General features: G+C 48.8%; 1 protein-coding gene across 5 annotated transcripts in view; it reads right to left on the reverse strand.

Annotated features, from left to right (window-relative positions):
* The window catches only part of Acot7 (acyl-CoA thioesterase 7), a 90085-nt gene that overhangs the window by 58413 nt on the left and 5766 nt on the right, over positions 1 to 25906 (reverse strand). For 3 of the 5 annotated variants that reach the window (XM_085838545.1, XM_021160606.3, XM_085838546.1), the window contains exon 2: positions 2338 to 2455. In XM_085838545.1, the coding sequence (XP_085694671.1) occupies positions 2338 to 2455 (118 nt within the window). Of the gene's footprint in view, positions 1 to 2337; positions 2456 to 8971; positions 9110 to 24583; positions 24894 to 25906 lie in introns of those variants that run through there. The other 2 variants (XM_021160605.3, XM_085838544.1) reach the window with 2 other exon arrangements.

Genomic DNA, 25906 nt, shown 5'->3' on the forward strand with positions numbered 1-25906 from the left:
ACAGTCTTTACATATTCTTAAATTTTCAATCTCTTTAAAATATCCATCTCTTTTAAAATCCAAAGTCTTTTTACAATTAAAAGTCTCTTAACTGTGGGCTCCACTAAATAAGTTTCTTCCTTCAAGAGGGAAAATATCAGGGCACAGTCACAATCAAAAGCAAAAATCAATCTCCAACCGTCCAACGTCTGGGACCCAACTCACGATCTTCTGGGCTCCTCCATGGGCTTGGGTCACTTCTCCAGCCATGCCCTTTGTAGCACATACGTCGTCCTCTAGGCTCCAGATGCCTGTACTCCACTGCTGCTGCTGCTCTTGGTGGTCATCTCATGGTACTGGTATCTCCAAAACACTGCATGACCCCTTCAGTCCTGGGCCGTCAATTGCAACTGAGGCTGCACCTTCACCAATGGCCTTCCATAGCCTCTCACAGTGCCGAGCCTCAGCTGCTCTGTGTGACCCCTTCATGCCTTCAAAATCAGTACCACCTGGGTGACTCTTACACATTACCAAGTCCAGCCACAGCACAAGGTACAACCTTAGCTATCTCTGGAACACATCCTCTGTGCTCTCAGAAAACACTTCCCAGAAGATGTCACCTCAATGATGCTGGTCTCTTCTTAATCACTGCTAATTTCTTAGCTCCAGCTAACCAGCATCAATAGTCCCAGTAATGCAAAGTTTTTGCTTTAGTAGTTCTGGTATCTTGTTAATCACAGCTGATTCTTCAGCCCCAGCTAACCAGAAGCACAGAATCCTCACAACCAAAGTAACAATGGCCCTGAAGAGAGTCTTTAATTTTCCCTCTGAAATTTCACAAGCCAGGCCTCCATCTTCTGCACTGTTTTCAACATTATCTTCCAAGCTCCTACACAACATCTGACAGAGCTCTTAACACCGAATGGATCTTCTGGCCCAAAGTTCCAAAGTCCTTCCACAATCCTCCCTAAAACATGGCCAGGTTGTCACAGGAATACCCCACTCTGCTGGTACCAATTTGTCTTAGTCAGGGTTTCTACTCCTGCACAAACATCATGACCAAGAAGCAAGTTGGGGAGGAAAGGGTTTATTCAGCTTACACTTTTCACATTGCTGTTCATCACCAAGGAAGTCAGGACTGGAACTCAAGCAGGTCAGGAAGCAGGAGCTGATGCAGAGGCCACGGAGGGATGTTCCTTACTGGCTTGCCTCCCCTGGCTTGCTCAGCCTGCTCTCTTATAGAACCCAAGACTACCAGCCCAGAGATGGTTCCACCCACAAAGGGCCTTTCCCCCTTGATCACTAATTGAGGAAATGCCTTACAGTTGGATCTCATGGAGGCATTTCCTCAACTGAAGCTCCTTTCTCTGTGATAACTCCAGCTGTGTCAAGTTGACACAAAACTAGCCAGTACACAAGCTGTACATCACAGGATGTCCCTTGCTCCAGCTTGCCAGCTTGGCCAAGTCAGGATAAATGGTACTTCCTCTGGGTTCTCTGTTCTGAATAGAGCCTCGTGGGGTCCTGTGAATCTACCCACTTTCTTTAAGTAAGGTGGGGACTTCTTCCTCTCTGCCCAGCAGGCACTAGCTAAGACCCACAGCCTATAGAGCTGTGCATCACAGACTCCCTGCGACACCTCTGCCCCTGTCACCACATGCAGCTGTCACTGAGACACTGAGAGTCTGCCACTCTCCCCCCCCCCCCCCCCCCACGGCTGGCCTTCAGGAAAAAAGTGCCAGGTGCTTCTGCACTGTCCTGAGATGACTGCCTACAGAGTCCACAAAGTTCTAAACACAAACAGCCTGTCCTGCCTGTCCTAGCTGCAGGGCCACCTCACACTGCACAACTCCCGGGGAAGTGAAACACCAGCCTCAGCAACACGCAGGGCCTGCTGTGGAGCTTCATACTCAGAACACAGCTGAGGCCCAGAGAACCGAAGCTCGAGCCCGCAGCCACCTAGTCAGGGACGGAAATGGGACTCAGCTCTCAAACATGATAGCAGATTCACACAGGCACAGAGTATTTCTGACCACAACCAAGGAGCTAGCAGGGCTCAAGACAGAGCCCTGAGGCATGGGAGGAGGTGAGAGCCCTTCAGCTGTCCAGCAGCTTGTCTCTGCTGATTTCCCAACTCCACACTGAGGTGAAAAACAAACCTTATTCCATGGGACCCCCAAGCAAGGCTGACTGTCAGACCTCCAGAAGACACAGTGGGTGGGCAAGACAGGAACACTGTAGATCTGGGATCCATGTGAACTACTTTCCCGACCCCACACTGCTGTGGCCTTGTGGCCATAGAATCCACAGTCTATGCATAACCCAAGTGCACATGAATCGCACACACCCAGCACTTACCCCATTCTGGCTGTTACAGTGCCTCGTGCTGATGATGGCCCCGGCCTCCTCAATCATCTTCAGAATGGTCCCTCCATGAACATTGCCAGCCACGTTGGCATCATCTGGACGCATGATCCTACAGCAGGTAAGAGAAGTGACATGAGCCTCTTCAAGAGGACAGCACTGTGACAGTGATCTCTTAGGGAGAGAAGCAAGTATAGCAGGGACTCGCAGGCTCCCACAGGAAGGACAAGAATTTCCAACACAGCTTGGCTCTCACTCAATATAGTGTGTCCATCAAGACTGAAATGACAGGCACTAAGGACTTCACAGTCTTCTTTATAGGGGACAGAGACAGGCAGAGGACACCTTCCCTTCCTGGGGCCACAGGTGCTGTAGGGAGAAGTATCCCCTGGCTTGAAGGACTCACAGCAATGGTTTTTCCCAACGCCACTGAGCAAGGAGCTAGAGCAGCTGCTCACTGCCCTCAGAGAGTAGTGTCTGGCTCACCACAGAGCAGGTCTCCAGTTACAGCCCAGCTGGGTAAGCACCGGAGACAGACTGAGCTCACGGAGTGAAGCCTGGACTAGAACTTGTCCAGGAGGCCCAGAGGACTGGGTAGTTACAGCTATTCTAAAATTTAGCTTCAAGACCTCGAGATTAAATGAGCACAGATATACTGGCTCTTGTTTGCCCATGGAGCAGAAGATCCTCTGGGGGCCCAAGGAGGTACCAAGGACCCAAGGTTGAAAGCTAGGTGCCCTCAGAGTCAAGGCGAATAGGAACACTAACTCATTCATTCTTCCAGAAGAGAAAGCTGTCACACTTCCTGTGGACAGCTAGCCACTCAGAGACAAAAACAAACAAAAAACAAAAACACAAAACAAACAAAAACGTCAGGGCTCAACTAGCCAGTTTGGTGCCATTACAAGCTGCCCTTGAGCACTGGCAACATCCCATACGCCCGTGTCACTAATAACATACACCTTCTTATGAAGGTGACAGGAGATGGGTGCATGCTGAGGAAGGTCGCAGAGCAGCCTGCCAAGCCTTCATACAGCAGCTGGCAGGCCCAACAAGTCAAGATTCTAGGAGATCAGGCCTGGCCCCAGCTCTGAGCAGCTGGGGATCCAGGACCAGCTGCCAATCAATTAATCAATTGCATTAATCAGTCCCACACCTCCACACCTATAAAATAAACATGTCACAGCAGTGATGCCTCAGGTGACTACAGGGAGACAAAGAACTGGAAAGCATGCTGGGCACTGCTGCCCAGTGAGGTGACTGACAACAGGCACTTAGCACATGCTAACCAGTACTCGGCAGCACCCAGCACATGCTAACCATTTCTTCTCTCTTCTCTGCATACTTAGTCAGCTTGGTTGAAGCTTCAAGAATGAGCCAGAAGCAAATGACAAACACTCTCAATGCCACCTCCAAAGCCACTCCTTCACCAAGTAAAATGGTATATAGCACCCAAAGCTGCCTGACACCAGGGTGAGAAGCCACCAGAGCAGCTGCACACAATAGCAGTGTCGTGAACAAAGCAGCACAAGGGAGTTCTGGACCCTGAAGAGAGAGAGCACTACTATGCTTTTAGGATCTTCACTTGAGTGGGTTTGTCTTGTTTTTTTGGTTTTTCGAGACAGGGTTTCTCTGTGTAGCCCTGGCTGTCCTGGAACTCACTCTGTAGACAACGCTGGCCTCAAACTCAGAAATCCACCTGCCTCTGCCTCCCAAGTGCTGGGATTAAAGGCATGTGCCACCACTGCCCGCCTTCACTTGAGTGTTTTAAGAATTTGAGTTTTCCCAGGAAGTCCCAACTAATCAAAGTATGAAAATCAGTACCTCGAGTGCACAGTCAACAACTGGGACAGCTGTATCACCATCCCTCTCCCACGGGCTCAGGGAGCATCATGGAAGAGGTGGGAGAAAGACTATGTGGGTCAGAGATTGAGAAGGACTGGGACATGATGGGCACACAGCAGCTATGGCTGCCTTCCAGACTGCACATAACTTCAAGCCAATCAGCACTACAGCCAAAGGGGTGGGGGATGGGGGATGAGACCCGCCCCAGCTGAAGGAGGGAGTGACAGTTGGCCACCAGGGGAGGGAGTCAGACCTACAGCAAGCTTCCCTACAAATGACTCCACACATACATAGCTGATGTAAAGCTATTTATACACATGTGTGTACACACACGATAACTTAAGGATTTTCTACTTATGCGTCTGTATGCTGCATGCATGTAGTAGTGCGTGTGAAATCTAGAGCTGATAGTGGTTGTGAGAGACCATGTAGAACTCAGGTCCCCTACAGAGCAGCAAGTGCTTCCCCCTCTCACCTGGAGTCAGGGCTGGGCCAAGTTCTATTCTCTACCCACAGGAACATTTTTGAGTAAAATTCTCAGAATATACTGACTGATAGTTACCTGACCCTCTGAAAAGTCCCAGGTAGAGTTCAAATTCCTGTCATGCCTGCTAGCCAATAGATTTAGTGATCAATATGCTTAGCCAATAAGTTCGAACTGTAATCTTGCTGATGTAACCTGTGCCCCTAAAAAGTATAAAAACTGCTTGTAATAGCCATTCGGTGTGGCTTTCTTAGTAACTCTCCTTGAGGGACTATTTGAAGGTCGACCCCGACAGGCCTGAAAATAAACCTCTTGCTTTTGCATCGCTCTGCATCTCAGTGTCTCACTTGGGGGCATCTCAAAGTAAGTACCACTGACGGAGGGAGGGTCGGGGTCTCACATGCTGTTCCAGCCAGCACCCCTTCACAGTATTCTATTCCCATTCTGAATCTATCAATGAATTAATTCACTGAGTAAGGCAGAGCCCTCAGGAACCAGTCACTTCCCAAAAGCCCCACCTCCTGCATCAGGAACCAGGCTTTTAACACAGGAGCCTTCAATGAGCTCTAGCTGTCCTTACAGGAACAGGGACATTCTGAGACTCAGAGAAAAGCCACTGCAGACAGAGTCTAGAGTGCCACGGGATCCTCAGAAGCCATTAAAAACTAAGGCAGGAGCAGGGTAGTGATGGCGCACACCTTTAATCCCAGCACTCAGGAGGCAGAGGAAGGCGGACTTCTGAGTTTGAGGCCAGCATTGTCTACAGAGTGAGTTCCAGGACAGCCAGGGCTACACAGAGAAACCCTGTCTCTCAAAAAAAAAAAAAAAAAAAAACAAACCTAAGGCAAGAAAGATTCTTGCAGGGCCCCTGTCATTTCTGCCATCTTAAGTCACTTCTCACAGCAGTACCACATTCAGAATGGTATTGGCCCCAGGCCTAGCTGACCCCACCATCAGCTTGGGCGGGGGGTGGGGGGGTGACCGCTTTCTCTTCCTCCCCCAGGCCACTGAGACTGTGGCCAGCATCTCTGAATCTGCCTGGAAAATGTCAGCGCTAAAATTAAAATGTTGCTGTGTGGAAACCATGGCAACCAGGGGAGGGGTGTGCCTGGCTCCCTCCACTTCACAGTGAAAGCTCAAAGGACTGAGCACAGGTGGCCCCACCAAGCACAGTCGGGTCTGGGTAGCAAAGTCCTCTCAAGGTCCCTGTAGCACTAAGGACAGACAGGAAGGAGCTTTGCTGGGCAGTGTGGGTGGCGCTGAAGCACATTAGCGCCACCAGGCAGCTCTAAGGACAGCACAGCAGCCAGAAGTTAGTTCCCTGTTTCTCACTCATAAACAAGACCTCCAACTAGAGAAGCCTCAGCAGGTGCACAGAGAAAAAGTTGGCGGTGTGTGCCCTACCAACTACATGGCCACAGCCAGAGACAACACTGCATGCCACATAACCTGGCAGGGATCGGAGAAACATCTGTGCCAGGGAAATGACCAAAAGGCTCCATGTGTGGCTCATAGACCGGCATCTACAAATGCCAAGAACAGAGTCTGGCAGAGGCAGGTGGAAAACAGGAGCCTCTAGCAATCTAACCAGTATTTTGGGCTCAAGCTCCAGTGGTCATGGGAATTCTAGCAATCTAACCAGGAATATGGGCTCAAGCTCCAGGGGTCATGGGAAAGAAAGAAAGCAGGGGTGAGGGAGGCTTCATCTAGAGAACCAGCCACATTCCCAGAGGCTCTAGAGTCAGGTCACTGGGGCTAGACCTCCTGTCTCAGCTTTGGGTACCACCTAATGTCCAGGGGAGTAAACGCAGGACCAGGATACTCTTGATGGCCTCCCTGGCTGCAAGAGACCATCCAGGCTGGCCGGTACAAGAGCCATATCCAAGTGTCCCCAGTACAGGAATCTGCCCTTGGATAGAGCTATGATGGCCATCACCTGTTTAGCTAGGAAGCCATGCAACTACAAGTTCCCAGATTGGGGATTCAGGAGTCAAGAAAGCCCCTAGGTGGAGGACCCTTTTACTCCCAGCAGGCAGAAGCAGACAACGCTCCATGGGTTCAAGACCAGTGCAACCCACATAACAAGCTCCAATCCAGCCAGAGCTTAGTGAGACCCTGTCTCAAAAACAAAGCTAGGATTTGCCTTCAGCAGCTGTCGCCCCATCCACAGGGCTGATCTGGCTGGCATGGCTGTTCTCTTCCCCCCTCCCTTCCTCATGTGCATCCCTCCCAAGGCTGCACAGTCTGTGCTTCTGGTGGAAAGGAGGACGTCTCCTGTCTTCAGTCAAGGGTTGAAGGGTATATGAATAGCTACACTCCCCTACTACAACCACCAAACAAAGTTGAAGAGGGAGAAGGAAGATGAGGAAGAGAAGGAGGAGGAGGAGGAAGAGGAAGAGCAACAGCAGCCAGAATCATTCATCTTCCCTGCCCTGCACCATCTCAGCAAACCATTGAGCAGATCAGGCTTCCGGAGACCACCCTGCCTGGCTTCCTGAACTGCTTAATCTAAACAGAAAGAGACTGTAGCAGCCAAAACAGTTGTCATAGAAACTTTGTTTTACAGATCATTACAACAGAAGCAACTCTAGGAGTCCTTTCTGGAATCCCTGGGAGGAGAGGGAAGCAGAGGTGTCAGCACTGACCAGTGGGCCGCAGCCTGGATCTGTTGCCTACCCTGTCTAGACCTGAAATGCTGCGGGGAGAGTAAGGGGGAAAGTGGAGAGGAGCCTGCCCATCTAAGCCTGCATCCCTCTGAAAACAAAACCATTCTCTAGCAACAGGACCTGAGGGGCAGCTGGAAAGGGGTCAGATGTCTAGCGCCTTCTCACCTGTAGACATCACGGTAACTGTCTGGGACTCACACTATCTCCTCCTGCTACTCCTCAGACAAGAAAGTTCCAGAGCTAACCAGGGCCCCCCATAATAGCTAGCACCTCTCATGATCCCCCACTCTCTACCCACTGGCTAGAAGTTAGGAAAGAAGTCAGACAGCCACAGTGGCCCCAACAAGGGCATTGGCTGCTCCCTGGGGACGAAACCAAACCTTGATGTGACTTCTCAGAACCACCTGCTTCCCTCCCTGTAAATCTGCAACCAGCAACTAAAATGGAAACTCTCCAGCTACTCCACCAGGCAGCCCACACAGGCAAGGCTGTGCCAAGACCAATGGGTATATCCACCTGTACACAACTCAGTGTCTTTCCAGATGAGCATCTTGACTTGGCCCTGGGCCATGGGTCTATTGCACAAAGGACTGTTAGGTCAGAAAGCCCAGCAGGCGAAGGTCAGCTTAGGTAGATAGCCCTTATCAAAGGACTGCTTCCCATCGGTGAGACAACTAAACCCAGAGGACTTCCCTCTACTGGTTGCTATCTGATAAAAGCAGCCAAGGTGATTATTACCGGGGGTGCCATGTGACCAAACCTCCCTGAAGGAGAGCAGAAGACCCTATTCCCATGATTGCAAGAACAAGGCCCCGGGGAGAGGGTATGCAGTCCTATCCTTCCCTGGCTTCCCTTGCCCTGCCTGGTCTGACTGGAAAGTGGCTAGCTGTTCTGAGGGTTGACAGCCCACGGCTGATGCATGCCCAGAAGCTAGTGTCCCTTATCTACACCAAACATCTCCCCAGAGGGGAAACCAAAGCTCTCAGATCTGTCCAATTTACAGTCTGCAAAGCCCTCAGAGCCTTTCTCACAGCCTAACAGGGGCCCTCCCTCAGATACAGAACCTGAGTCTTGGTTGCCCAGTGGCACTTTATCCTGAAGAGAAAGGATTTCATTTGCAGAGACCACCATAGACAGGCCTGTGATGGCCCAGACCTGACTCTGTAGTCCATTCAGGCAAAGCAGCACAATTGTGCGGGATCTGAGTGTACCACACTACAGATCAGAACCAAGCAAGCCTCCCATCTCAGCCCCATGCCTTGTATCCTAGTAAGACATGGTGCCCTTGGGTTAGTCAAAAACCTCTGGCACCTGGTAAGCACACAAGGGTGAGCATTACCCCACTGCCACCCCTCTCTTGGACCAAGAGATAGGAGCATTGTTTCCATAGGACCTGGGGCCAGCCACCATGCCTACCTATAAGCACCAGATACCCCAAAGCCCCAGACACTATGCCTACACAGGGCCCAAGGCTCCAGAGCCACACTGGTTCCAGTCCATCTCTTACCTTCAAGTCAGAGGAAAGGACACCAAAGCATCCCACCACAGCTCTGACCACTTAGGTACCAAAAGCAGGTCTCAATATACTTCTGCCACTCAGGGAACCCCCAGCTCCTCCCAGTTCCTAACTTACTGTTTGACCTTCTCTCTGAGGTAGGCCTGAGTGACTTCCTTTCTGAGGACTCGGAGAGACAAGGTTCTGTGCAGTGTGAGCATGTTCTTCTGTCTCTGCTGCACCCTGCAGAAGCTACAGCCAAAGGCAAGTTAGGAAGAGCTCTGGCACCTGATGCTCTGCCCTTTGGACTTGCCCCACTCCCTCCAGGTAGGCATTGTTCTCTCCCTAAGCAACAGCTCTTTGTAAAAACCAGTTGTTCCCATTCTCCTAACCTTAGCCCTGGACAACAGCTGTATAGATTTCCTTTGTGCAAGACTGCTTTTCAGCTGGCCTTGGTGTGTACTCTGTTATATCTGACTATTTCTTCCTCCTTCTGCTCTGGTGAATTCTGGGAAACTAGATGTTCCCTGATGCAATTACTCTTAAACAATCAAGAATTGAGGCAAAGGGACACAGCAGGGCACAGCACAGTCCTAATGCCCAGGTGCACACTGTGCGCTCTCATCTTGGAAACAATGCAATAACTGCACAGCAGTAGTCCCAGATTGTTTGACTTGCACAGAAAGTTGAAGAAATTATTAGACTATGAAATAGAATAACATTTGAAATGTAAATAAAGAAAATATCCAATAAAAGGCGAACGCCTTTAATCCCAGCACTCGGGAGGCAGAGGCAGGAGAATTTCTAGGTTCCAGGCCAGCCTGGTCTACAAAGTGAGTTCCAGGACAGCTGGGGCTATACAGAAAAACCCTGTCTTGCAAAACAAAAAAACAAACAAACAAACAAAAAAAAAGAACATGAAAAAGAGCCAACATTGGGACCCTGAGAAAGGAAAAAGGTACTGAAGTTATGAAATAAGTTTTGCACAACATTTGAGAGGGTTCCGGGATAAGCCAGTATAGAATGCATAAAATTATATACTAGGAAAACTAAATCAAAACACTGGGATTCATAGGAGAGTCATTGCGTGCAATGCGCAGAAGCAGAAAGCTGGCAGAACTACTGAGATAAGGGTTAACTTGATTCTTTCTGGCCACTGCCTGGCAGCTTTGCCCACGTCATTTATCATTCGAGATTCACGGGAAAATGCAAGTGTCTGACCTCGGGGCTCTGAGCTCTCAAGTATAGTAAGTCAAAAGTGAGAGTTTAAATAATGATAAGCTTGCAGTTATCACTATTTTAGCCCAGGCCTGGGAACGGGGAAGCTTGAAACTTTGGGGAACAGTCCTAACTCTTGGCTCTCTGTGGGATGGGGTTATTCTGAATTTCATTTGGCAATGACTGTACAATGTCTTTTTTCCTGCCTGCTTTTGGAGTAACAACGAAGACTGGGGCAAGAGAAAGGTGAGAGATCAAGTGAAAGAGTATGAAGAGAGAGGTGTGGAGTGTGTGTGGTGTGTGTGTGTGTGAGTGAAAGGAGAGAGCACGGGGTGTGTGTGAGGTGTGTGTAGTAGTGTGAGAGTTCAGGAAAAGAAAAGCACATGGGAGAAAAGCAGAGTGCACAGAAGGAAGCGTGCATGCAGCCTCAGCTGCGAGCTAGTGAGCGAACGAGAGAGAGACAAAGACAGAGAGACAGAGACAATGAAAGAGGAAAGGAGAGGAGAGGAGAGGAGGGGAGGGGAGGGGAGGGGAGGGGAGGGGAGGGGAGGGGAGGGGAGGGGAGGGGAGGGGAGGGGAGGGGAGGGGAGGGGAGGGGAGGGGAGGGAAGCAACTTTAAGCCTTAAAATATTTGCCTGGCAGTTGGTACCTAAAAAGTAATCTGTGTCTGTTTATTATACGCCTTCCATTTGAAAACTCTGATCCTGTGTCCAGGCTGGACCCCAACAAATGGAGAATGACAGAGAGAAACAACAGGGACCTCTAAGCTCCACACACAAGCACAGGCACACATACCAGTATACACATATATGCACATAGCATACATACACAATAAATAAGCAAATTAATTTTTAAAAGAAGGACTGAAAGATCTACAAACACGTGGATGAACACATGAAAGGTGTCAGAGGAAGTGGGGTGTGGTGGTCCAGCCTGTGCACTCGGCTAAGGTTACTGGTGACAGAGCTGTATATAAGTCAGCACTAAGCACTTAGCTTACCCAGCAGCCACACGGCCCTCGGTGTATCACCAAAACAACAAACAGGAAAAGGAGTCAGATACCAACAGGCTGACAGCTACCAGGGCCTGGGTCACTGAATATCTCAGAGCTGTGTGTATAGACTAAAGGGTAAACTTTGTGGTTTGCAAGTTTTGCAACTTCTCAAAGAAGTTGTCATAGACAGCAAAACAGATATGGGAACCCGAATGTACATAGGCAGGCCTTTCTCTCCATCACAGAGCTGGTTGTATGAGCAATGCTCTCAGAGAGCCCTAAAAGCACCCTTGCCCCTTGCCCCAGAAAGGCACTCCTAAGACTCAGCAAAAAACACACATAAGTTGCCATGTGATGGAGCACTTGGGAGACAGAGATAGGCAGACTTCTATGAGTTCAAGGCCAGCCTGGTCTACAGAGCAAGTTTTAAGCCAGCCAGGGCTACAGAGAGGGTCCTATCTCAAAAGAAGAAAAGAAGAAAAGAAAAAAGAACAAACAAAACCGCACAGGCAGACAGACACAGTTGGAGTTGCTGATCCTTACACTAACAGACAAGGAGGACCAACTGGGGCCCTAGGAACAGGCCAAACCACACCTCACTTTGTACTCAGAGTTTCCTAGAGAATATAGACCATTCCCTTCTGCAGCTTTCAACAGCATGGAAAAGCATTCTTTTCTCCCTATGGAGTGTAGGAGCCCTCACCTGACTCCAAGGCCTAGAATCACAGACAAGTGATTCTGACAGACAAGGGAACTGAGTCAGCCAAGCACCCCAAACTCAAAACACTAAGCCCAGCTTACAAAGGGCCTCAGTACTGGGACCTTTAGGGTGTGCATGTTACACCAACATCATCCTAGCTGGAGGCCATGCTCCTTTCCTCCACAGCTCATCCCCATATGCCAGAGGAGGCTAGTCGGACAAGACAGCAACTTTATCCAAACTCCAAAAGGATATCTCAAAGAGTGTGTGTATGTGCGTTTGCGTGTGTATGTGTGTGTGTGAAGGAAGAAGACAAGGGCCAGCGCTAAACACACCCAGCCTACATCCACTGGCCTCCTGCCTGTCCCTACGATCAATCACTCACAGGCACCAATGAGGCTGTAGACAAATAAGCATAGCAGTTTTCTATACGACAGCCCACGCCCTTGAGAATCAGTTCATCTACCAGCTGATGGTACATTCCCTGAGCAGTGTTCCTCAGCCACAGAGAGGTACAAATACCGACACAGAACCAACCATATGGATGCATCTCAAAATAATCACCAACTGAAAACGATAGGCAAGACAAGAAATGCTGACCTTTCTCAGTTTGTCGTAGAATCTGGTGTGGTCTGTGGCCTTGGCCCTGTTGAGGTGCTTCAAAGCCTCATTAAGAATGGGTCCTCGGTGGGCTGGTGAGATGGCTCAGTGGGTAAGAGCACCCGACTGCTCTTCCGAAGGTCCAGAGTTCAAATCCCAGCAACCACATGGTGGCTCACAAAGATCCGTAACGAGATCTGGCGCCCTCTTCTGGAGTGTCTGAGGACAGCTACAGTGTACTTACATATAATAAATAAATAAATCTTAAAAAAAAAAAAAAAAAAAAAAGAATGGGCCCACTGGCTCAGCAGTTAAGAGCACCGACTGCCTTTCCAAAGGGCTTGAGTTCAGTTCCCAGCAACCACATGGTGGCTCACAACCACCCATAATGGAATCTGATGCCCTCTTCTGGTGTGTTGGAAGACAGCTACTGTGTACTTACATATAATAATAAGTAAATAAATCTTTAAAAAAAAAATATGTGGGTCCCCTACTACACCCAAGTTTACCAGTAAGTCTGGGTAGGAATGGGGCCAAAGACCCTCATCCTATATAAAGCTGGGAGTGTTGATAAAAGCAGCAAAGCGGGCTGGTGAGATGGCTCAGTGGGTAAGAGCACCCGACTGCTCTTCTGAAGGTCCAGAGTTCAACTCCCGGCAACCACATGGTGGCTCGCAACCATCCGTAACGAGATCTGGCGCCCTCTTCTGGAGTGTCTGAAGACAGCTACAGTGTACTTATATATAATAAATAAATAAATCTTTAAAAAAAAAAAAAAAAAAAAGCAGCAAAGCTTTGAGAGACTCTAGTTCTGCACCCACCCAGGCCATCACTAGCTGTTCCCAGTCCACCAACGATAAACCCGTCCGTTAAACGTAAGCAAGCTGGGTTAGATGGGAACATGGAACATCGATGTACACATCTAAGTACCACTGACAATGTGCATTCATAAATGTATCTGAGAAGCACAAAAAGAAAAGAGTAAGGATGGAAGAAAAGAAGGAAAGAAGAAAGGAAATACTTTTTCTCCCAGGGCTAGGAATTAAACTTTGGGCCTTGCACACATAAGTGTGTGTGTGTGCTGTATGCCACACATGTGGGTATGTCTGTGAAGGCCAAAAGAGGGCATGGAATTCCCTGGCAATGGGTTTCAGGTGGCAGCCAGGTGTCCCATGTGGGTTCTGAAAACAAGCTTGAACTCTCACAAGAGTAGCAAGCTGCCGAGCCGGCCCCCGGGCCCCTCCCCAGCCCCGAGCCGGCCCCCGGCCCCTCCCCAGCCCCGTGTGCTCAGTTGCTTTTCTTCTTTGTTTATTTGTTTTAAAGGAAATCTATTTATTTATTTATTTATTTATTTACTTATTTATTTATTTATGTACTACTTATTAAATGTAGGAGTGCTCTGTCTGCATATACACCTGCATGCCAGAAGAGGGCATCAGATCACTTTATAGATGGTCTTGAGCCACCACATGGTTGCTGGGAATTGAACTCAAAACCTCTGGAATTGCAGCCAGTGTTCTTAACCACTGAACCATCTCTCTAGTTGGCCCTAGGTTTTTTGAGACAGGTTCTAAGTGTAGTCTGGGTTAGTTCCGAAGTTGTGACTGTGCTGCCTGCGACTCCAGTCACAGGTATGCATGGCCCATGGGGCCATTTTCACCAACTCTAGGAAAATGAAAAACAACCCAGGAAGCCAGGCAGTAGATACCCCAGGGTGGGAAGGCAAAGGCAAGAGGGCGGGTGGTGCCTTAGTCTAGCACTGGGAAGAGACGACATGACCATGACCAGGGCAACGGTCTTTTCCTTGTAGTTTGGTTTGGTTTAGTGTTCAAGACAAGGTGTCTCTGTGTACCTGAGATGGTTTGCATATGTTTGGCCCAAGGAGTGGCACTACTAGAAGTTGTGGCCCAGTTGGAGTGGGTGTGGCCTTCTTGGAGTAGGTGTGTCACTGTGGGCGTGGGCTGCAAGACCCTAGTCCTAGCTTCCATGAAGTCAGTATTCTGGTAGCAGCCTTCAGATGAAGATGGAGAACTCTCAGCTTCTTCTGCACCATGCCTGCCTGGATGCTGCCATGTTCCCACCTTGATGATAATGGGCTGAACCTCTGAACCTGTAAGCCAGCCCCAATTAAATGTTGTCTTTATAAGAGTTGCCTTGGGGCCGGGCGTGGTGGCTCACGCCTTTAATCCCAGCACTTGGGAGGCAGAGGCAGGTGGATTTCTGAGTTCGAGGCCAGCCTGGTCTACCAAGTGAGTTCCAGGACAGCCAGGGCTACAGAGAAACCCTGTCTCGAAAAACCAAAAAAAAAAAAAAAAAAAAGAGTTGCCTTGGAGCTGGGCGTGGTGGCGCACACCTTTAATCCCAGCACTCAGGAGCAGAGGCAGGCAGATTTCTGAGTTCAAGGCCGGCCTGGTCTACAAAGTGAGTTTCAGGACAGCCAAGGCTATACAGAGAAACCCTGTCTTGAAAAAAAAAAAAAAAACCCAACAACAAAAAAGAGTTGCCTTGGTCATGGTGTCTGTTCACAGAGTACCCTTAGCTGTCCTGGAACTGTCCAGGAACTCGATCTGTGGATCAGGCTGGCCTCAAACTCACAGAGATCCACCTGCCTCTGCCTCCTGAGTACTGGGGTTAAAGGTGTGCACCATGCTAACTTGCCTGACCACAGCAACTCTTATAAAGAACAGCATTTATTTGGGGCTGGCTTATAGCTTCAGAGGTTGAGCCCATTATCCTGGCAGGAAGCATGGCATCACACAGCCGACGTGGTGCTGGAGAGATAGCTGAGAGCTCTACACCCAGATTCGCCTGGGGTTTCTGAAACCCCAAAACTTACCCCCAGGGACACACTGCCTCTAACTAGGCCACACCTACTCCAACAAGGCTACATATTTTAATTCCTCTCAAGCAGTGCCACGCCCAATGACTAAGCATTTAGTAAAAGAACCTAAGGGGACCATTTCTATTTAAACATTACAGGTAGAGAGGAATAAAATTTAACAGGAAGAAACTCCCAAGGTGCTGACCAGTTCCTTATCTTGACTATGGCCTGGCCTTGCAGGCATTTATATACAGCGGATATTCAGCAAGTAGGAGCAACTACACAAGTACACTTCAGCAAAGCAGTTTAACCAAGTGCCAACTGCACTCCCACTGCCCCCTCAGAATCCTACCTTCTAGGCAGGTGCCTCTGGTTTCTGACTGAGATGCTGCCCTGGGCACACTTCCCAGAATTCAGCCCATTTCATTAAGCTCAATTATGTCACAAGGACTGAGGCTTGGGTGCCTGGGCTGGAAGCAGAGGGTTCCAAGTCCTCTGGGTCCCAAGACATCCAGGAAGAGCATTATTGAGAACACTAAATCCTCGGCCTAGCAGACACCACAATGGCAGCTGGCTCTCACAAGGTCTTCCTTGATGTAACGATTCTTAAACAATCAGAAATTGAGGCATAGGGGCACAGCACAGTTCTAATGGCCCAGTGCATGCTGTGCGCTCTCATCTTGGAAACAATGCAATAACTGCACAATGGTAGTTTCAGATTAATGTTTGACTTCCAAAGAAAGTTTGAAGAAATTATCATGAAAATGAAGCACAGCTAATACTGGGACCCTGAGAAAGGAAAAAGGTACTGAAGTTATGAAATAAGTTTTGCACAACATTTGAGAGGGTTCCTGGATAAGCCAGTATAGAATGCATAAAATTATATACTAGGAAAACTAAGTCAAAACACTGGGATTCATAGGAGAGTCATTGCGTGCAATGCGCAGAAGCAGAAAGCTGGCAGAACTACTGAGATAAGGGTTAACTTGATTCTTTCTGGCCACTGCCTGGCAGCTTTGCCCACGTCATTTATCATTCGAGATTCACGGGAAAATGCAAGTGTCTGACCTCGGGGCTCTGAGCTCTCAAGTATAGTAAGTCAAAAGTGAGAGTTTAAATAATGATAAGCTTGCAGTTATCACTATTTTAGCCCAGGCCTGGGAACGGGGAAGCTTGAAACTTTGGGGAACAATCCTAACTCTTGGCTCTCTGTGGGATGGGGTTATTCTGAATTTCATTTGGCAATGACTGTACAATGTCTTTTTTCCTGCCTGCTTTTGGAGTAACAACAAAGACTGGGGCAAGAGTAGGGGAGAGAGTGAGTGTGGGTGAGTGAAGAAATAATGTGAGGAGAGAGTATGAGGAGAGAATGTATGGAGAGTGTGTACGTGAGTGAGAGGAGAGTGTGTGTGGTGTGTGTGTGTGTGAGTGAAAGGAGAGAGCACGGGGTGTGTGTGAGCTGTGTGTGTAGTAGTGTGAGAGTTCAGGAAAAGAAAAGCACATGGGAGAAAAGCAGAGTGCACAGGAGAAGGAAGCGTGCATGCAGCCTCAGCTGCGAGCCAGTGAGCCAACGAGAGAGAGAGACAGAGAAACAGAGACAGACAGACAGACAGACAGAGGAACAACAACCTTAAGCCTTAAAATATTGCCTGTCAGCTTGCACCCCAGAAGTTGTCCATGTCTGTATTTATTTATTTTTTTTTTAAGATTTATTTATTGATTATATGTAAGTACACTGTAGCTGTCTTCAGACACTCCAGAAGAGGGCGCCAGGTCTCGTTACGGATGGTTGTGAGCCACCATGTGGTTGCTGGGATTTGAACTCTGGACTTTCGGAAGAGCAGTCGGGTGCTCTTACCCATTGAGCCATCTCACCAGCCCCATGTCTGTATTTATTGTGTGCCTTCAGTTAACTCTGCGTCCGGTTGGGAACCCAGCCCCTGTGTCAAGGTTGGACCCTGACACAGATGGAGGCAAAGACAGCAGAATCCCCAGTAGCTGGAGGGCTCGCTAGCCTTACACACACAGGAAGGAAGGAATAAGAGGCCTGTCTCACACAAGGTGGAAGGTGAGGACCAACGCCAGACAGAGGCTGTACTCTGACACAACGTAGGCACAACACAGCATGCTCACACACATGCACACACCCACATGAACACACTCTCTCACACACACAATCGACTACAAAGACACCGAAAGCATTGGAGAGGAAAATAACACCTTTAAACAGGGCTGGGAGAGCAACCAAAGAAGAAAATTGCCCCTTACCTACAAAATACACAAAAGTAATACGTAACAGACCTCAGGCCTAAATGTGAGAGCCCCGAGGAGAAAAGTCCTCCTGACACTGGGTTTGGGCATAAAAGAGTAGGCACAAAATGTAAATATTTTCTATATTTACAACAGTATCAATAGAATCTAAAGACTGGGAACAAAAAGGGAGCACTGTGTAAGTCATATGCCCAATGGGAAGCCAGCAACCAAAACAGAGAGCCAATTTTTTTGTTTACACGGGGCCTCTTTGGGTAGGTCCTGGCTGTCCTGGAGCCTCTGCCCTCAATGCCAGGATCAGTGGCTATAATACATCATCTTTTTAACTGGCAAAGATTGGGCCATGGTGGGGCACACCAATCATCACAGCACGTATGGTGGAGGCAGGAGGATCCAGAGTTCAAGATCATTCTTGGCTGCATGAAGAATTCAAAGCCAAAAAAAAAAAGCCAAGAACAAGTAGCCAGTCCTGCAAAAGGAACACATAGGTGACCAATCAACATGCTGTGGGCACAAGGCCCCTGCTGTTATAAATAAGCAGTCAATTTTAAAATTGCTGAATAGTGTTTTACTTTTAAAAAAAATACAGTAGAGTACATATTAATAGAAAGACAAATCAAAAACATAGGAGTCTAGCATGATGATGCACACCTGCAATCCCTGCTCTCTGGAGGCTGAGGCAGGAGAATGAAGAATTCCAGACTACACAGTAAGTTAGAGGCTAGCCTGAGATACATGGATACATGAGATTGTTGTGGAGACACAGAGACAGACAGACAGACAGACAGACAGACAGACAGACAGAGAAAAGAAAGAAACAAAACCCAATATACTGCACACCCCACTTGAATGTTAAATAAGCCATCTCCGGATTCAGAAGTGGCTTTGGCAGCCTGTGCCCTGGTCATCCACACGGAAAGATTCACCCTGGACTTGTCAAATCTGATTATAGGATATTTGATCACACTCTGAACCCCAAGATTGTGTTAAGGGGGAAAAAAAAGACAGTTTCTAGTTGTGGTGTGGCTTAGCCCTTAGTATACACCTTTAATCCCAAACAATGAAAATAAAGTTAGTTTGTAGAAGGAAGCACCCAAATTTGAAAGTGATGTCTAACTGAGCGGCAGAGTGACGACGCATAAGAGGAAGATTAGACGGAATAGCATCTGCCCAGCTCTGAGGAGGAGAAAGGGAAGTAACTTAAGGGGCAGTACAGAAAAGGAGCGAGACAGTTTAACTGGCAGAGCTTTACAGATGGGTTGAAGAGAGAACATGCTAGGCACAGGTAAAACAGAACGAGCCAGACAATGAGCAGGAGCCAGAAGGTAGAGAGAGTCGGGTTGAGGTCAAGCAGAGCAATTTAGGAGAAGAGGGAGAGGGAGCGAGAGAGACAGAGACAGAAACAGAGAGAGACAGAGACCAGGTTGAATCAGTTAGTGTGGAGAGGACTTTGAGTCAGATGAGCTGAATTGAATCAGCCAGCCAGAGATCATAAAGAACAAGAAAGGGTGAGCTTATTCAGCAGCAAGTCTCAGACACTCAGTCAGAGAACCCTAGGGCTGCTTCCTTCCTGACACATCTTCCTACTCACAGCCTTTTGCTCTCCAAACTGACACCAGGCTCCGAGTGGCCGCTGCCACGCTGAGCAGTGTCCTCAGAGCTCATGGGAGGGAGGCAGAAACAGGGCTCTGTCCTGAGGGTTTTATTCCACCTCGTGTTTCCAGCATCCCATGAGCCCCAGTCACTTCCTCCTATAAGACATCCTTTCCTGCTACCATGGTTGCTGCAGAAGAAAGAACCGGGAAGCCTGTGTGGTTGAAGGCTTCCTGGTCCCTCTTCCTGGCCTCCCAAGTGTTTGTCCCAGAGAGTCGATGGACAGCAAGATCACCACACAAGTGAAACTGACAACACTGCCTACACAGAGCATCAGGAAACAGCTCTCTTCTTAGTGATTGGCTCAAATGCGGGAGACTCCAGCATACGAAGTTGCCAACAACAACGGCACAGAAGGCTGATGCGTGCTCCCTGTCCCTATGTCCATCTCCTAGTGCCTGGAATGACAATGACAAAACCTTTTCTACCTCCACAAAAACTGTACAATAAGCCTTACAGATAAAAAAAAATTAAATTAAATTAAATTAAACAAATAACTTAGCATGCTGGGCGTGGAGCACGTTTAAACCCAATACTCACAAGGCAGAGGGGACCTGTGTGGTGGACGGCCTAAATAGACAATGGGGCACTGCCTCAAGAGGGAAGAAAGAAACCACAGAAAACAGGAGCTAGAGGACCAGCTCAGTGACACAGCAGGACTGCATCCCTGTCCCCAGAAACACAACAGAACAAAGCAAGTGTGCTGGAAGAGGGCTGGGCCTGGGCAGTGTTCGGAGGCTAGACAAATGGTATACTCCTTAAAAATTAGGAAGAGAGCTAATTGCCTTATATTCTGGCAAACCATTCTGGGTGTATACCCAGAACAACTGGGAAGAGACACACACGAGCTGTCCCAGTGGGCCACACTCCCAGCACAGTACTTCACAGTGAACACATGGGCTCTACCTCCGTGCCCACCAGCCGGCACAGACAGGAATGGAGTTGTGAGAATTCTGTGAGAACACTCTGGGAAATCAAAGCAAGAGTCTTGTGACCTCAGCTTCTTCAAAGCATAGACTTGTTCTTCGACTGGGTTTTCATGTTCCTCCCAGGTGCAGTGATGGCAGTTTCCTTCACATTACCCAGAATCACTTGCTGTTGTTATTCAGTTAAAGGCTTAAACTGTCCTTATATGGCTCCATGGAAAAACATGGTTTTGCCATGTGTGGCCTTGTCTTTATGACTGTATTCAGCCTGGACTCATGAGAACTTTGCTTGTATGACCTTGTCTGAGGTGCTGCGTAAAGCCAGCAACTGCATGAGACCTTAGTCCTCTTCACTTATCAATTCCGTTCTCCCAGGTCCCACGACCTCTAGAGTGGTGACACTTGCCCACATTACACGATTCCAAGCACTGCATAAGCCAGGCATAGTGGCACATGCCTATAGCCCCAGCGCTGGGGAAGGTGCAGAAAGGGAGACCAGCCCTTCAGAGGCTGAGCAGGAAAAGGCACTTGACAGCAAGGCCGACAACCTAGAGATGGCTCAGTGGATACGAGCACTGACTGCTCCTCCAGAGGACCCACATTCCATCCCCAGCACCTACATGGCAGCTCACAACAGTCAGAAACTCCAGTTCCAGGGGATGCGACACCCTCTTCTGGCCTCCAAGGACACTGTGTGCACATGATGCACAAATACACATAAAAAAAATGAAAAAAAAGTTCCAGGTAGGCCGGGCTACATGATACTATCACTCACACACACACACACACACACACACACACACACGCACACACGCACACACGCACACACGCGAGCACGCACAAACTGACAAAAAGAAATTCCGACATGCAACCACACAAATGAGCAAAGAACTGAGGAGGGCACCACTACAAGCCACTGTACAAGGCGCCTGAACACAAAGCAGTCAGATTCAGAGAACTCCTCCTTGTCTACAATAGAAGGTAGGCTGCCAGAAACTGGGAAGACCAAGGGGCTGTCTGGTAGGGCTAGCCTAGAGCTTCCTTCTGGAGACATGCGCTATGAATGCGCACTGAACCACACACTGGGAAACAATTAAGTTTATAAATGGAATGGAACCTATTATTTAACAAATTTTGGGTAAAAAATATGAGAAGATAAATTGTATCTGAAATTTATAAAGAACTTTTATGAGCTCAACTAGTAAAAGACAAGCCTATCAGAAAGCAGGCTAAGGTCAAGTGCGGATGTTCATCTCTAACCCAGCACACAGGAAGTAGAGGCAGAAAGGTAAGGAGTTCAGGGTGAGCTTCCAAGCCACAGTGAGTGTGAGGCTAGACTGTGATAGAGATGCCATCTCAAGAAAGCCAAAAAACCTAGCTGATCCCAGCACTCAGGAGGCACAGTGGAAGAGCTGTGATTCCAAGGCCAGCCTGGTCTACAGAGCTAATTCTAAGATAGCCTGGGCTATATAGTGAGGTCTCTCAAAGAGTGGGGATGGGGGAAAGAGTGTTAAAAAGCTGGCTCATTGGTTAAAAATGCTTGCTCTCTACCCAGACGACCCAAGTTCAGTTCCCAGCACCCACATGGCAGCTCTACTTCCCATAACCCCAGCTCCAAAAGATTCAACAGCCTCTTCTGGCCTCTGAGGGCACCTACACACATGACATACATACCCACATAAATACATAAACTAAAAGATAATAAATCTATAAAAGAAAGAAAAGTTGGGTTTGGTGGCTCATGCCTTTAATCTCAGCACTCCAGAGCCAAAAAACAAAACAAAACAAAAACAAAAACAAAAAAACAAAGCGGAGGATTCTGGGATAGAGTCAGGCATGGAGAAGATTTACCATAGTGATGATAGAGACAGTCTTTTTTTTTTTTTTTAATTAGGTATTTTCCTCAATTACATTTCCAATGCTATCCAAAAAGTCCCCAATACACTCCCCCCCCCAGTCCCCCACCCACCCACCCCCACCCCTTGGCCCTGGCATTCCCCTGTACTGGGGCATATAAAGTTGGCAAGTCCAATGGGCCTCTCTTTCCAGTAATGGCCGACTAGGCCATCTTTTGATACAAATGCAGCTAGAGACAAGAGCTCTGGGGTACTGGTTAGTTCCTAATAATGATCCACCTATGGGGTTGCAGTTCCCTTTAGCTCCTTGGGTACTTTCTCTAGCTCCTCCATTGGGGGCCCTGTGATCCATCCAATACCTGACTGTGAGCATCCACTCCTGTGTTTGCTAGGCCCCGGCATTGTCTCACAAGAGACAGCTATATCTGGGTCCTTTCAGCAAAATCTTGCTAGTGTATGCAATGGTGTCAGCGTTTGGAAGCTGATTATGGGATGGATCCCTGGATATGGCAGTCTTTAGATGGTCCATCCTTTCTTCACAGCTCCAAACTTTATCTCTGTAACTCTTTCCATGGGTGTTTTGTTCCCAATTCCAAGAAGGGGCACAGTGATAGAGACAGTCTTATGACCCTGAGGCAAGGTAACTAGCCACATGGCAGAAATTACAATATAATAAATGGGTTAAGTCACAAGCTAGTCAGGGAACAAGCCCAAGCTTATGGCCTAGGCTATTATTCACAAAAAATTCAACCTCAGAGTGGTTATTTCAGGAACTTCAGCTCAGGTGGAAAAGCCTGCGGTTACAGCAATGTTCCCCACAGGCTTGCGTATCCAACTCTTCATCCTCAGCTCGTGGTGCTATTTTAGAGGGTAGTAGAAACTTCACAAAGTGGGTGCTAGCTCGAGAAAGGAAATAACGAGGCTATGCCTTTGAAAGCTGTACCTGGTCCCCAGTCCGCTCGCCACCAGCTACCTCTGCTTCCATTACGCCATGAGGTGGGTGACTTCCGCCACATGCTCCCACCATCCTGATGGGCGGTAAAGAGCACTCCACTGAGTGGAGCATCTGCTTCTGCAGGTAAGTAAACATGTGAGAGCTGCCCTCACGCTGGCTGCATGTCAGGAATGCGAGCGATCCTGCAGGGTTAGGGTTCCCCTCTGCCATCAGAACCAGCAACTTGGACCATGGACTGAACCGTCTGAATCCATAAGCTAAAATAAACCTTTCCTTGTTTAAAAAGAAAGAAGAAAAAAAAAAAAAAAGCAGCAAGTTCCAGGGCAGCCAGGGCTGTTATACATGGAGAGAAACCTGTTTTGAAAAAGATAGAAATAAAAAGTAAACAGGCAAGAGGCATGACTAAGACGACAACTCAAAGACTCAGTGCTCAGTAGCACATGAAAGCATGCTCAACCTCAGATCATCAAAGAAGAGCCAATCGGAACCGCCAGGTGGCAATGCCTCACATCCACTAACAAGCAAGCGCTGGCCAAGATGTGGGGACACTGAACCCTCCTACATGCTGGAAGCCAGCCTGTATCCCTCAAGAGTGGCCCTGGAACTGCTGGGTGACTCTGAGCTACTCCCCAGCAAGCTGCTTCCACTCACACCAGCTCCATGAACAAGCATCAGATGCCTCTGCTTCCTGCATCCCGGGCTCGGGAGCCAGAGTCTCTGGGGAAAGCCTGGGACACACAACAAGGCGCTAGAGTTTTGCTTCGTTTTTGTTTTTTTGTTTTAAAGGAAGGACACAACTGGGATCAGCCTAATAGATCTATTGGCTGCCAGTGGGAAGCTCACAAATGCTAACTAACCTTAGGGTCAAGAGGGTTTTTTTTGTTTTTTTTTTTTGTTTGTTTTGGTTTTGGTTTTTCGAGACAGGGTTTCTCTGTGTAGCCCTGGCTGTCCTGGCACACACTTTGTAGACCAGGCTGGCCTCGAACTCAGAAATCCGCCTGCCTCTGCCTCCCGAGTGCTGGGATTAAAGGCGTGCGCCACCACGCCCGGCAGGGTCAAGAGTTTTTAAAGGAATTTCATAAATGATCAAGTCATTGGTCATGGGTCATGTGTGACTGACTCAAGCCAATAAGGTCCTCTACCCCCACAGCAGCATGTAGTGGGGTGGAGCCAAAAGTTCAAACCCTCCAGTCCTGCATGCAGTCTTTCATGGCCAGTCACCTCATAAGCACGCAGAAAGAACTGGGGAAACAAAGCCACTCCCATCACTTGATGACACGGCCATCTGGTGAACTTCAACAGAAAACAGGGCATACATGTAAATTACATTCCAACAAAACTCAGGGGAGATAAAAAGCCCACTGACGCAGGGCCAAACAAGGCCCGAACAGAAGCTGACTATCTGTCTCTGGCCATCTGAAAGATAAGCTTAGAGGGCAGCACAGCTGCTAGCTCACAGGATGTGGTGATCTGTCTCCAACCACACCCAAAGGAGTTCAGGACTAGGAAGGGCCTAGCTTCCTACAGCCTAGAGCAGACAAGCCTGGAGCCCAGGAGCCTCCACTGGTCCCCAAAAGAACAGCATGGCAGGTCTCAACTGGTGCCCATCTAAGACAATGCAGCTCACCCAAACCCTGTCCCGCTGACCATCCTAAGGATTCACAGCACATCCTCCATGTTTTTCGGCCTGAGACCCTGGGGCTGGCTAGCAGGGAGAATAATCCCTGAGGGGGCAGAATATCACCAGTCTTCCTACCTTCCCATGGTGATGCAATGTCCAAGCTTTTGGTGGTCTGCTCTGGTTTTGACAGCCCTCATGGCAGCCCAGAATGTTTTCCTGAGCCCCGAACACTCCTGGCCAGGCGGCAGGCTCGAGAAGGCTACCTGCCTCCCCACCTCCCAGAGGCGCAGAGTCCAGACAAGCAGCTTCATCCCAGACATGGGACAAAGCATTTATCCTCCCTCCCAGAGCCAGGCTTAGCTACCAGACAGCTTCCGGCCAATATCTAGCTTAGTGAAGGGGCCTCCTCAAGGGAATCCAGCTGGGCCCAGTGCAACCCATGAAAGGGTATGCAGTTACTCAGCCTTTTCCCAGAGAGGAGCGCTGAGGAGGACAAAGGCCCCGCCCCTCTGCAGGGCTGACCGACCCCCTTCTTAAACCCCTATCTCCAGGAACTTCAAGCCAAGCTCCACCCTGCTTGGCTTATTACAAGTTGAGGCATAGGTCCCACCTCAGCCAAAAGATTCTCAGCGAGACTGGCTGGCCTGCCAAGTAAGGCAGAGGTCCCGGCTAGGCGTGAAAGCAGCAGGAAGTCGGGGGCTGGAGGGAGTTGGTGCTGCACTGGGGCACTGAGGCTCCACTCTGACTCACATTCTGACGGGGAAGCACCAGAGCTGGTGTTTTCCACTCTCTGGTATGAAAGGAAACAAAGGTTTAGGACAGGGAAAGTCCCATGTCCCTCCCCATACATAGCTCCTACACAAGTCAATCCAGCAGCCTCCAGACCTCTCATCTGTCCCCAGCACTCCCCCACGCCTGGCCTTCTTGCAGCAAGTCTCCCGACAGCACAACCTGGTATCCACAAACACCTCAGCCTGCTCTCTAAAACACAGGCTCCTTTTGAAATCCACCACAGACCAAGCACAGTGGCACACTTGTCCTCCCATTTGCTAGGGAACTTAGGAAGCAGAGGCAAGAGTCTCACTCAAGCCCAGAAAGGATAGCCTGGGCAATCCAGTTGTGATGCTTTGAATATGCTTGGCCCAGGGAGTGGCACTAATGGGTGTGACTTTGTTGGAGTAGGTGTGGCATTGTAGGCGTGGGCTTTAAGACCCTCCTCCGAGCTGCCTGGAAGCTAGTCCTCTAGTGGCCTTCAGATAAAGATGTTAAACTCTCAGCTTCTCCTGCCCCATGCCTGCCTACATGCTGCCATGCTCCCTGAACCTCTGAACCTGTATGGTATCTCTCCACAGCAGTAAAACCCAACTAAGACAACAGTGAAGCCTCATGCATAGTTTTGTTTTAAGATTTATTTATTTATTTTATGGGTGCACTGTCGCCCTCTTCAGACACACCAGA

Source organism: Mus caroli, unplaced genomic scaffold, assembly GCF_978045245.1.
Source record: "Mus caroli unplaced genomic scaffold, Mus_caroli_1 scaffold_6, whole genome shotgun sequence".
Taxonomy (NCBI): Eukaryota; Metazoa; Chordata; class Mammalia; order Rodentia; family Muridae; genus Mus; species Mus caroli.